Source organism: Scatophagus argus, chromosome 17 (genome assembly GCF_020382885.2).
Source record: "Scatophagus argus isolate fScaArg1 chromosome 17, fScaArg1.pri, whole genome shotgun sequence".
Classification (NCBI taxonomy): Eukaryota; Metazoa; Chordata; class Actinopteri; family Scatophagidae; genus Scatophagus; species Scatophagus argus.
In genome coordinates, this window is record NC_058509.1 from 16,572,724 (window position 1) to 16,585,742 (window position 13,019).

The following is a 13,019-nucleotide window of genomic DNA, read 5'->3' on the forward strand; positions in this document are numbered from 1 at the left end:
ATAAAGAGCCAAAATATGACTTGGAAAAAAAGAAAAATAATCGCTCAAGGACAAATAATAGACCCAACTGAACTGAATGCAGCAATTAGACAAAAAAGACGAGAGAGCAAGAGAAAAAGGCAAATATCTTTCCAATTATCAGCTCTGGAGCATGTTCTTAAGAGCGAGCTGAAAGGACAGGTTATTAAGCTTTAATGCATCACAGCATAGGAACCATTCAAGGCCTTCTCCCTCATTATACCTACCACCAGCCTCACAGAGTGTGTGTGTACGTATGTGCATGTGCACGAGTACACACTCATGGCTAAGCACCTCACACAACACTAAACACTTAAACACTTGTAATGAGTGTGTGAGCACTGGCTAGTTCTCTTACAGAAGGAATAATTGCAGATTCAGCCAACAAGGGCATTTTCTTTTCCCTGTACAAATGGGATTAGCACACATACAGAAAACAGAGTCACATTTTCCTAATAAAATCAGTCAACAGGAGAGAAAATGCTGCTGGAATTGTGCCCAAAGAATGTACAGAATATGTATGAAAGCATATGATAAATCTAATGATGTTTTCTGGGTGTAACAATCTTCTCATGGAAAATACAGAGGTAGACCTGGAGGTAATGCTTATTGAAGAATTCTATTGAACATTGGCACAACAGTTCCTTATGGAATATACAGGCCTGATTTCTGACTTCCATTCCTTGCCTTTTGCTTTTCAGAGCAAACAAACATGATGAAATTTCTGTGGATGATATATTGCCCTGGTTCATGTCTGTGTATTAGTTTGTAGTGTGGGTTGATTCCACAAACAAAGCCAGAATTGATCTTCGTTATTGAAATCCACAAAGTAATATCTGAGGGAATCCATCCGCCCATAACGCTTTCTTTCTCTCTATAAGTAAAAGAACCAAGAGAAAACAACGGCACGGAAGTCGAGAAAGGAAGAGGGAAAACAGCAGCCTCTCTGGGAAAGGAGGCAAAACTTAAACGATCTGGCACGTGTGTGAAGCCACCCAGCATACTGGGATGTTTACGCAAGCTGGGGCAGCCATATGAACACATTAGCAGGACAAAACACCGTCTAACATCCAATCCAAGTCCCTAGGATCAATGAAGAAGTATTGGCTGTGGTGCTTCTGCTCAGTCAGCCACTAACTCTCCTTCTGTCCACTCCTGCATCCAGTGATCATCACCATGTGTGCACACTGTGGCCCCGAGTCTGATGAGGATGATTTTACGTAGATAGAATGATTAATGTGCCTGTTCTAAGATGCTGAGTGAGATTGATGCTGCCCGCTATCCCCTCCATGCCTAATCTTTCATCCTTACAGTAAATATGACACAATGTCCATATGCACTCGAAAACAGCCTGATTACAAACAGCTTGCAAACCCCTGTCCCTTTTTAATGATTACATCCAAAGGCACTCTCTCACTCAAACGGCTGTTTCCCTTAATGAAATTAGCCAGTCGCACTATCTTCCTCTTCTTCACACGAGGTAAAGAGTTTCCACAGGGGTCACCCGGCTAAGTAACCCTCGTTAAGCAACTCTAATGCAAATGAAATGCAAATCTGGCTAAAATGGAACACTGGTTAATTTGGCCTCCTGACACTGCAAACAGTCATGGGGGATCCAATGCAAATTACATGCAAATGACAACTGACGGTCTTTGTCTCTATTGGCTACAAGGTAAGAGCCTGTGGGTTTGGGTTCATGTCTGATTTTGTCTAGGCAAATATTTGATGTATCCAAGTGGAACTAAAGAAAGTAAATAGCCAGTGGAGAGAGGGGTGGAGGTTCACAACAGGTCAGGCTGTCACCACAACAGCTGAACCATTATACACCCACACCGAGCAGCCTGGTGCAAGAGAGGAAAAAAAATAGACCTCAAACCAGAGAACAAGAGGGAAGTAGATATTACATTTAAACCGCTCTACTTTTACCAAAGCCAGGACTCAGCTGTGTGTGATCCAGCCAACTCCTACATCATCTGGAGCCATGCCTCATATGTTCACTTCTGGGACAGTGCTGTACGGAGCCCACGTATAAATATGACAATCTGGTCAACATTGTTTTAAGACTTGACAGAGGGGGTATCTAAACCGTAAGCCCCCCCTGCAAAGAGGTCAAGGCCCATTGTATAGACAAGCCCCTAAAGCCCATGTGACAGCAGAAATCACTTTCTCTAATGCTCAGTCCATACCCTGACGGTACTGTATGGATTCTTGCAGACAGAGTACTTAATTGATCCTTCTCTGTCCTCACTCAACCATCAACAGGGGTGGAAAGAAACACGTGCCAGGTTCTGCTATGGACATTTTTAGAGGAACTACTGCTTTTACTGTTTTGTGTGTAGATTCAAATCCTTCACTTCCCTCATACTTTCTATACCTACTTATCTTTCCCATGTCAGGTTCCACCACCAAGGGAGGGGACATGCAGTGACATTATAGTGAATCCTCCCACTGGGGAGGAGGTGCTGTCTCAGCCTACTTCAGTTCTCTGAAGGCCAACCCCTGAAGTGGTAAAGCCGAAGAATGAATCATGTGGATGTCACCTTAGATAACTTGTACTGCCCTGAACTTGTTGTTTGTGTGTACTTAGAAAAGGAAAAATCCACAAACTTTGGCCTTAAGTGACCTCAGTTCCAGAGCATGAGAGTAAGAAGATGACAGGCTTTGAGAAGAAGATACAAAAAAAGGAGACTTTATGAGGTCCTTTCAGAACCATGTATTTTGTATTTGTGAATTACCTGATGCCAGCTCATGCTAGCATTTACACTGACAAAATGAAGCTGTGAAATAAATTTATTATCAGTGGAATCTCTAATTTTCTTGTCATGTTCACCTTTGGTAAACTTTACCATGAGAATCTGTGCCTTTGACCAACAGCACATTATCTTGACAGCACTGACCTTTGAGGAAATGAAGAACTCAAAATGGAGGAGCTTAGAGCTGAGTTGTACTATTCACTTCAAAGTGTTGGAGTATAAACTTATTCACGAAAGCTTGGCATAGCATAGTGACTCTTAAATGACATGGAATACAATCCTGTGAACTGAAGGCCAGAGGGATGTTAACAAACCAGTACAGAGAAAACAGAAGCTTGGATAGCTATTGTGACTAGCACAAGCATGTTCCCAGTTTGGGTATGTGTGAGTCATTAGCGCAACAATTTCAAAAGTTCACCAACTAACCCTGCAAATAGTCCCAGTCATCATCAACATGGATGGCACATGGATGCCACTTTCTGGTACAACTAGTCTTTAATGGAGCAACTTTTCTTCAGATTATTTTTAGACACATTGCCACAGTTAGGGTTTGACAGTAAAGAAAAACAAGAAGCTTAGTAAAAAAGCAAAGGGGATGAAAGCTCCAAAACAACCCAGCAGAGAGGGAGAGACTAACTCTATGCTCTTAAAACATGAACTGTTCTGAATGCGTACACTGGGTTTTGGCCCCAAAAAAAACTTAATGAAGACATTAAATCTAGAATAGTTTTGTGTATACTTTTCCTATATGTCAGCTCACATATAATAATATTACCTGTCTGGATGTTATATTGTCAGCTTGGAGTGATCTGTTTACAGACATTGTGTTAGACTCTTTCACTATGTCAGACATAGTAGATATATAAACCAACAGAGGTGCGTCTATTGTTTAGTATGTGCAAAGGTCATCTAGCCTGAGTCCTTTATTGGAGTACAAATCACTGGAAGTAAATGTATAGTACTACCTTTCTTTTGTACCTTTTGTATGTGAAGTCTTGAATATTTCTATTTATCACAATCTGTAAGAAGGGCTGTAACGTTTGTTACTACTTTAGTGGCAGCAACTTACATGTGATGTCAAATGGTTTGGGGTTATTTAGGTTGGAGGCTATGTATCAGAGGCAGTCTGAGGAAGCCTTGGGCTTAATTTGGAGTGATCGAAAAGAGCACTACCTTGTCTTATGTTTTGGGGGTCTAGAGGACAAGACAATGTCACAGAGGTTTTTGTCTGGAGGTCACAAGTTGCTCGCTTTTTTTTCTGGACAAAATTCAAGAACTGCTGTTGACACGACAGACTGGAAGCAGAATCATCTGATGGTATAATAACATGGGTATAAATACAGTATACTATTGCAACTGAAGAAGTGGTTCCTCTACATCCCCGTCCATCTGTGCTGAACAGGCCCCAGGTTTGTACTGAAATATTTACCATTTAGACCGAAATCACCCGCTTACTAAAGACAGATGGAGATGTGCCTGTAGGTGCTTTTCACATGTATGGTCCTAGTCATCTGTTGATCTCTCTCAATATATCCAGAGGCCATCTTAGTCAGACTGCAGAGTAAACAAGCGCACCTATCTCTGCACACCACAAGCTACGGGTGATGAATCAAACTATTCCTGTCCTGCTCTCTCACTATTCATTTCATTCATAAACCCAAAATATTGCTAAAGCAGCTGATTGGCTGGGAGCACGCAACACAAAAAGACGGCGTGCTCGATAGCCAATGAGAGGCGAGTAGTATGCTCTCTCCCTCTCTCTCATGCTCCCTCTTTAACCCTCTCTCATTTTTTGTTCTCTCTCTCTCTCCTCTCAGTGCATCACAGCAGTCAAAACAACACTCTGGCTGAAGAGAGCACAGTGTAGAAACAAGTACTATATTTTAGGGTAAGGGGACAGCTGGACAAGACTATCAGTCTTCTCTTCCAGAGTGGACTGCACTTGCTCCGAGTCACTCCTTAACTCCCTAAGGGACAGTGTCTTAAGCAGTGACTTAGTCCATCTCGCCCTTTAAGCCCAGCCATCTGTGTATTTTATTCTGCCCTTTGAAATCTCCAACTGTATGTCATTTGCTTGTAGGTGACAGGGAAAAGCACTAAAAATGAAACTTTATTGACTAATTGATCAGCTGATTGACAGCCATATTGACTGATCTTTAACAGTGCCCTCTTGAGATGGGAGCGGGCTGACGTCAGGCCTAAATCGATATGACCCAATTCAATATTCACTTTGTTTTTTTGTTTTTCATGTGCAAATCTTTGTGGCACAGTAAGGACAAAAAAAAAACAACAGAAACACACATGAATCAATAATAGCAGTGATCCAGTGACTCTCCATGAACTCAAAGTATGTGTGCCACAGTTTTGGTGAACTGGGTTGACAGGGTTCAAATGCAGCTCTGAGGTACAACACTGCCATCTATGGGTATGTCTGAGTGCTGCAGGCTCCTGATGGATTACATCATCACGTTAAGGGCACTGATGTGTTTTTCTCAGATGCTGTGGCTCAGACAAAGAGAAGCGGGGACAGTTCTTTTATACACTGGAAAGACACAGGAGAAAGTTTAAAAGTTCACATAAACGTATATGGAAAATTGCAGCCGTTCTGATGGCTCACATCTGCATGACCTCAGTTAAATCTGGTTTGGTCATCCGACAACAAGTAAGCTAATGCAGCTAATTTCTTAAAAACTACCAGTCTTGTGCTGACTAACTATGTATACCAGCCTACCTGACAACCAAACAAACAAGCCAGTCTTGTCACGTACAACAAACAGCCTAGATGGTTAGTAATCAGATCAGTAGAGGCAGTGATGTCAGTAAAGTCTGGGTTTTAAACATTTTTCAAGCATTCTTCTAATTAGTTTATCTAATACTGTTTAACCGGCGATATGTGTATTAACACAATGTCTTTAAGAAACTTTTATGAAAGCATTTTTCATTTAGTAGGTAAACCTAAACTTTTGCTTCAAAATGCAATTTATCACCAGTGATGCCTGAAAAGTTCAGACTTCAAAGGGAAGTCAAACTGCCATGTGACAACGTCAGTGTGTCTGTCCTGCCGCAGCCCTACGACCTCAGGAGGTGATGCTTTTTTGCTGTACAGATGGTAGTTCAATCTGAAGGGCCTATGTTCTTCGAAACTTTCTCCACCAACGAGTTTGTCATATTCTGTCATGGCAGCCAAACAGACCACCACTGAGTTTCACATCTGCACCTGAAGTGACATCTGTTCATGTAAACTCCAAGAAAGACACGGGCAACACAGTTTGAAAACATCCCAGCCCTGTTATTAAAACAGGGATTGTGTGGGATCACACTGCCTCCTAGTGTCTAAATATGTGTTATTACTGAATAGTGGATTGAGTGAACACACAAATGAAAAGTGTGATGACTGTTCCTTTCTTGTAGCAGGCCAGTGACAAAGGGAACTTCAAGCTGCTACATCTCACAGTTAGGGATCCAAAATAACCTAGCTAATATTGTTTATTAGCTAGACATATTAAGTCCTGGTCAACACATAGAAAAACAAATCGCTGAAACATTTCTTTTGCTAGGTGGAATAACTGATGTTCCTCTTTGTGTGAGGCCTAAGGAAGAATGTCCACATCTTAAAAACAAAGCAACCCCAAAACCTGGAACAACACTTGGATGAATTAACTTTGTGATTTGGTGATACCATATTATGTATGTATGTTTAGGAACTATTCATTAAAAACCTTAAGTTACTATTAAAATACCTTTATGCAAAATTATTCAAAAAAATATTCCTTTTGAATGCATAAAAAACCCAGAAATGATTAAAGAACTATGGATGTGGGAAAGACTACGTTAAGTGAACATGTAGCATATGAGCTCATGTAATCAGGCATGGCTGTATTTATTTCAGTATGTTACACCAAGAGGTTTGTCAAGTAAAGCAGAATGCTTCAGGTAAAGACAATACACTGAATACAACAAGGAATGCTATGATCTAAAGCTCTGAACAGATCTTAAAGACAATGCCATCAAAAGTCTTGATCAGGGTTCAATTTTGAAGAATGTTCATGGCAATCAGCCCCAGACTCCTCTCAACAGCAACAACAACAAAAAAGTTGTTGTTGAATGAAGGGAAACTTAAAAACCTTTGCATAACGCTACAACAAATTCTTTACACTTTGTGCCCTCTTGTAAATTAATGGTTTGGTTTGTATTTACACCTAACAAAGATTGAAACACAGCGTGAACCAGACCATTTCCAGATGGTAGAGCACATTCAGATCGACACATTTACACCTCTGTGTCCAAATACAATTTGCATTTTAATACCACATGTAAATGAAATCTAAATGGTACTTGGAATGCCAAGGTGTAAAACGTCTGAGCAGACTGCCCTGATTTGTGTTAAACAGGACCACACCGGGATGTTTAAAGATGCTGTTCAGTGCCTTGCAGTTGAATTTCACCGTGCAGCAAAAGAGAGCAAATGCAAAGTTTAAAGAAGAAATTGTAAGATAGACAAACAAGAGAGAAGAACAAAATTGTTGTCACTATTCATTTTTAAGTTTTAGGTTTATTTTCCACAGTAGTTTTAGTGCCGTCATAGTTTCAGTATTCACTTATTTGAGATACTCAAAGAGCATGTAAGTTTTCACACCACCACATCCTTAACACACACAGACCCAAACTGTCAGAAACCTGAGGGGTATACTGTAAAGCAAGTCCAACATAGCCTGGCTTTCTTGGTATAAGCTGGCTCAACAAAACCTAAAACCCAAATCAAAGACAACGAGTATCACAACGGTTGTTGTCAACCATCTTTCACAACGCAGGCTTTCTGATTCAAACTCTGCGATGTTAGAGGCAAAAAGGGGCCCACTTCAGTCGAGAAGAACCAGCTGTAATAATGGAGGGCAATGAGGACTATAAAATTTATGTTGTATATATCACAGCAAAAAAAACAACACTGTTGCTGCAAATAATGATGGCAGAAAAATGCTGGTCATATAAATTCATAAAATATTTTACCATCAAATGCACTCTTAATATCCTGTTTATTAACATCACAGCTGCACATAAACTTAAACTTTAAAGCGGATACAGCATATTTAAACATAATACCCCAAAAATAGCATTCAGCTCTTATAGAAATCACTTCGGTTTTGAGAATTAACTAAAGGTTAATGCTTATTTATTGCAGATTTTAATCGATAATCGATACCTCCTCCAAGTTAAGTGTGCAGCATAAGTTACCATGGTTAACTAACCATATTAGAAGAATTCCATCTTTGTGACACTGAAAACACTGGCTTCAGACTCAATACACCTCCCTAACTCATCAATGTTGCATTGTTGAACACTCCATAGAATGCCATTAAAGTTCTCTGCAATCAAGGATGGGTTTTTAGTATGGAAAAGTTAACATTTTCTAACTGTAAAGAAAGGGCAAGTCAGTGCTTTCATTGTGTTCAGTGTCAGTTCCAATGTTGATCGTCAGGAAGCTTAAACAGATGCACATAACATGATCATTTGAGAGTTGATTAATTTCCCTAATAATCAGTACTGCAACAATCTAGACAAACCATTCCCAACCACAGAGAAATTGAAGAAATGGAAAGCTTTGGGCAGGAGGGCAAGAAGAATCTATGACACCAAAACTGGATTCACCTAACCGGTCAAAAGAGATGATGTGCGAGTATCAATACTGGCCCAATACTGACCTTGATGCCATGGTGAGACCTGTGGCAGTAAATTCTACAATGACACCGTCAATATCATAAAATTCAGTATATCTAACTCAGTCATGTCTGGCCACCAAGTTTTATAGCTGCAGTAATCCCTGGCTTCATCTCTCCTCAAATAAAAATGGAAGTCAGAGAGGTAAGCAGATTTTATACTTTCAAACGCTACAGCTGAGGAATAAGATTGGTTCTTAGTTTCAGCAGACACCAGTGTAATGGTACTGTAATCAGTATCTCAGGGGCTCGCATCATTCCATAGCTCATAGCAGAAACAATACAACACATCTGGGTTCTTTATATTTTTAATGCCTTTAATCAAAACCTCTTAATGCAAACTAGGCATCTAAATTATTATGATACAAAAATGTTATCCACTATGGCTTTCAAGATTATCACTACAAGATGTTGTGACATAACTGCTCCAAAAATAAGCCCGGTGTATAGACTTTAGAGAAGGACACTTGAGAAGGCCACAGAGACATTAAAAGTCTGAAACAAACTGTTTTGTCTGACAACATGCAGGTCAAGTCAAGTCCAAGCACTCAAGATAATAAAGGAAGCCAAATACAAAGCTATTCCAAGACCACTCCAATGTGTTGTGTTTGGGGAAGTACCTGTCCGACATACCTGAGTGTCAGTAAATCCCAGTCACATCGGCCAGGACTGTCAAATGTAAATTATATATATACATATATAAAATACATATATATCCTCCAAAGCTGTTGTTTGTCCAAAACAGCTGTTCAGGCGGACACATCGAGAGGCAACTGGTCCAGGTCAGCAGAGGAGAAGAGGTCAGTGATGCCCTCATCCTCAGCCAGGCTCAGGAGATACTTGTCCCCCTCAAGAGAAAAGGCCAGAGGTGGAGTCAGGGTGACAAAACTCTGTTGATCTTCAGAGGAGATTTGGGGGGAAGTGGAAGTGGGTGAGACAGGGGTGGTGGTAGCTGCTGATGAGTGTTGTGTCGGCTCGGCCAGTGTGTTGGAAGTACTACTGATTCCAGAGGTATGGCTAGCATTATCTGGAAAGATAAAGGGAGTGGTGATAAAGAGACCAAAAGATAAGCGGTCAAAGTTAAAAACCAAAGTGGAGCCAACAGTCTAAAAGAAAAGTCAGAGCTAAATAACCTTACAAAGGAAGACTCACCTTTGGAATACCCCTGGCAGAAAGATGAGTGAGGCGAAGGGCGGGCAGAGTCGTTCTCTTTGGTGGACAAGTTTAAGCGGCTGCCACTTGCCGCACAGCTGTCTGTGGCGTCCATCGGGATGGGGTCATCAGAGCACAGGAACACCTCAATGGGCCCCTGTGTGCTACTGAGGTGGACCTGGAAGCTCTGAGCACAGAGGAAACACAAGATATCAGAAACAGTGTCTTCAGAGAATCTACCAAAAATTATGTAAATAAATAAATAAATAAAATACTGAAAAAAAATATATAATCGAAAAAAATGTACCTCTTCTGGGTGCGGCACCTCCAGCTTTGTCTCTGCAGGGGCTTTGATCACAATCACAGTCTGCTCTTTCAAGCTGGGAATCCTTTGGATATCATCATAAGTCAAATAGGCAAATGTAATCCTCATGGTTAAGGAACATGCTCAGCCTCAAATGATGTTGGTGTACACAGAGGAACACACTCAGGACCAAATTCAAATCATATGAGACATCTGTCCAATCCACACCTAAACAAAAAAATTGTTGGTTTGGACAAGCCTTTACACCAACCATCAATGATCATTTTCAATTAATATTTGGGGGTAAACCTATTTGAATTTGTTAGTCTGACACTGCAGTCAAAGGATATCTCTGATTATGCTGGTTCGCACAAATCTCATGAACCTGCCACAAACAGGTTTGAATCAACTCATCCAGCTTCCTCTCCTCCTCAATGAGAGCACTTAGCTCTTGATCTGCATGTTCATTCACAGGACGACCCCTGTGCACCAATAACATGACCACAATTAAACTTCAGACATCGAACTTTACCAGTCATGAGGAAATTAAGAAAAAGACAAATAGTAAGAACTAAGACAAACAATAACCCTAGCTATGAATGGAATAATCTACTCTGATGTTAACTGGTAGTCTTAAAAATATATACAGTAACATACAGATTCACCTACATTTGTTAAATACTTAATTATTCTCTTTTTCAAAATTCTAATACTTACAACCACTCGATGCAGTTTTTATACTTCTTTTTGATGAGCTGGATCCCTTCTAGGACATTGGTGACATCGTAGACACGTCTCTTAGGAGCGTTGAGCGCCTTGGCAACTAAGTTTAGGTCCAACACCCCATCAGTGGAGTGCTTCAGCAGATCAGCAAACTTCCGCGTCAATATACCAAGCGAGGTGTCATTGCGCGACTTCAAATACAAGGACTTGTGTGCTATGGGACTGGGGGCGAGAGCTGGAACAATGGGTCAGGGTTGAGAAATTCTCAATTTGAGGTTCCTTAAATGATACTTTAATTACATTAATCTGAGTATGTGTTTATTTGCTGTTTGAACATCATGGTTTGAGCATTTGACACAAAAAAAATGTAAAGGCTCAGGTAGGCATCTATCACTTCTACCACCTCACACCTGAAAACTAGCTATTGAAAAACCCACAGTACAAAGTCTTACTCGTTCTTCCAGTGTGGGACAGAGAGGCCATTGGCTTCTCAGCTTTGGAAGCCCCATCACCATCCTTAAGGTCCAGGGGGTCACCGGCTTCTTGCTCCAGCCTTCTCTTTGCCTGAGTAAAAAAAAGCAGCATGGCAGTTTAAAATGTTTAATATTACAATATCATGCAACTTAGACTTTTAGTTTGAAAACATCTCATTTAATACTGTAGTTCACAAGGCAGCCATTTTGGGAAGGAATACAGTATAAACTAGTCATGAATCCACTGTATTCACTTGTGACTGAAACTGCATGTAATTAGAAACAGTGAATATGTCTCTACCTGAAATGTTAAGTTCACCCTGTCAACTGAAGTAGGCTAAGTCTTTGAGGATCATGACCCTGGGGTTAGGGCAGAAGCTAGCTTTCCTACCAGTATGTTTAGCTAGTTGGAGCAACATCTCCCCATCCCCCTCTCATGCTTACCCCAGGCCTGAACACTAGTTCGGTTCAAGCAATAATGAACACCTAACAATTTAAAATCACATCCTTACCTGTGTATTCCTACAGAAACGCGGTTGTTAAAGAGCGCTTTCAGCGTATGCAGCACTCGAAGACCAAAGTCTGCGAAACTATGTTCCCACAAGGCGCGGTATGATGCCTGATCCAAAGGTAAAACAAGTGTAAAGTTGCCGGAAATACACAAACGTTGCCGAGACGCCACAATTGTGTCTTCAAAATAAAAGCATACTTGTCCTTTTTCGCTCAACAATGACAATCCACATCAGTAAATTGATAATATATTTGCATTCGTAGCACAAAATTCAAAGACAGTGTTATACAATGAGATACAGTGGTCAATGCTGTAATGTATCAATGAATATTTTTCTGTCCAAATTCCAGGTAGCATTTGATTGACATCTAAGACACGTGCTAGAGTTTCTTTTTATGTTAAAGAACACTATTTTGCCAGCTTTACATTCATTACTGTACATTGTGCCCAACAAAAACTACCACCTTTACCTTTGTTACGTGTACTGACAATTTGTCTTTGTTCAGAAGAAAAATTTAGCTTCCGTTAAGAACCATCGTAACCTTCGCGAACTTGACACAGCTGAGCAAAGTCGCATTCAGAGTTACCAACGGGTTTAATGTCACAGGAAATACATTGCTCCCGGGTATGTAGCTTATTTGACAAACCGCACAAGTAGCTAGGTATGTTAGCTGGTATAGTACACATTTTGAAAAAAAGAGAATATATCATGATCGACAAACCTAATCGTTAATACAGAGTAATCGCGTTGTTGTGTCTAAACAAACAGCAAACCAAACTACTCACGGACCGATGTGATATGGGAGTTCATCCAGCAATCACATGGCATATTGTCATCCCGTGTCCTATCCAACTTGACTCAGTTACTCCAGCATTTTGCGAGGTTAATGTACCTGAACTGTCCTGGTTATTGAGGCTTGTCCAGAGGGTGTGCCGTGCTTGAGGCGGTCACTTGACTCGGACTTCCACTTTTACGTGCTTCCCAGACAACGTGAGACAGATCGAGCTACTCCCGGAACACCACCCGTGAATATCATCAAAGCCCTTTGACACAGTGGAAAACTCTCTTCTAATCTTATGGTGTATTGACCGTGGCCACTCTGACAAAGTATTGTAACGTCCCTGCAAGAATGTTCAGTGCTGTTACCGCTTGTACAGTATAAACGGGGTGGACTGCATGTAATTTTATCTAATTAAATTAGGTCGATTAATAATACTGATAATTATCTTTCCAGGTGACGGACAGCCAGCCTGATATAAAACGACGATAACCTACGCACGAAACTCACCATTCCCCGCGACATTTTTAAACGAGATTTGCATGTTAACTATTATTGGCCAAAAGTCTGTGTACGCACAGCATTACGCGTG

The 13,019-nt window shown here is 40.7% G+C and overlaps 1 protein-coding gene across 4 annotated transcripts; it reads right to left on the reverse strand.

Annotated features, from left to right (window-relative positions):
* Nucleotides 1-8,784: 8,784 nt before the first annotated feature.
* e2f3 (E2F transcription factor 3) lies at nt 8,785-12,958 on the reverse strand. 4 transcript variants are annotated; one of them, XM_046418572.1, is made up of 8 exons: nt 12,542-12,956; nt 11,650-11,756; nt 11,117-11,228; nt 10,659-10,899; nt 10,292-10,423; nt 9,945-10,059; nt 9,638-9,824; nt 8,785-9,512 (listed from the first exon to the last, which is right to left on the reverse strand). In XM_046418572.1, the coding sequence occupies exons 3-8, from the start codon at nt 11,145-11,147 to the stop codon at nt 9,235-9,237; spliced, it is 984 nt and encodes a 327-aa protein (XP_046274528.1). In that variant the 5' UTR covers nt 11,148-11,228; nt 11,650-11,756; nt 12,542-12,956; the 3' UTR covers nt 8,785-9,234. The 4 variants fall into 4 exon arrangements, with proteins under 4 accessions (XP_046274528.1, XP_046274529.1, XP_046274527.1 ...); XM_046418573.1 differs by lacking the exon at nt 12,542-12,956 and adding an exon at nt 12,119-12,143; XM_046418571.1 differs by lacking the exon at nt 11,650-11,756 and having other exon boundaries at nt 12,439-12,958.
* Between the last annotated feature and the right edge of the window lie 61 nt (nt 12,959-13,019).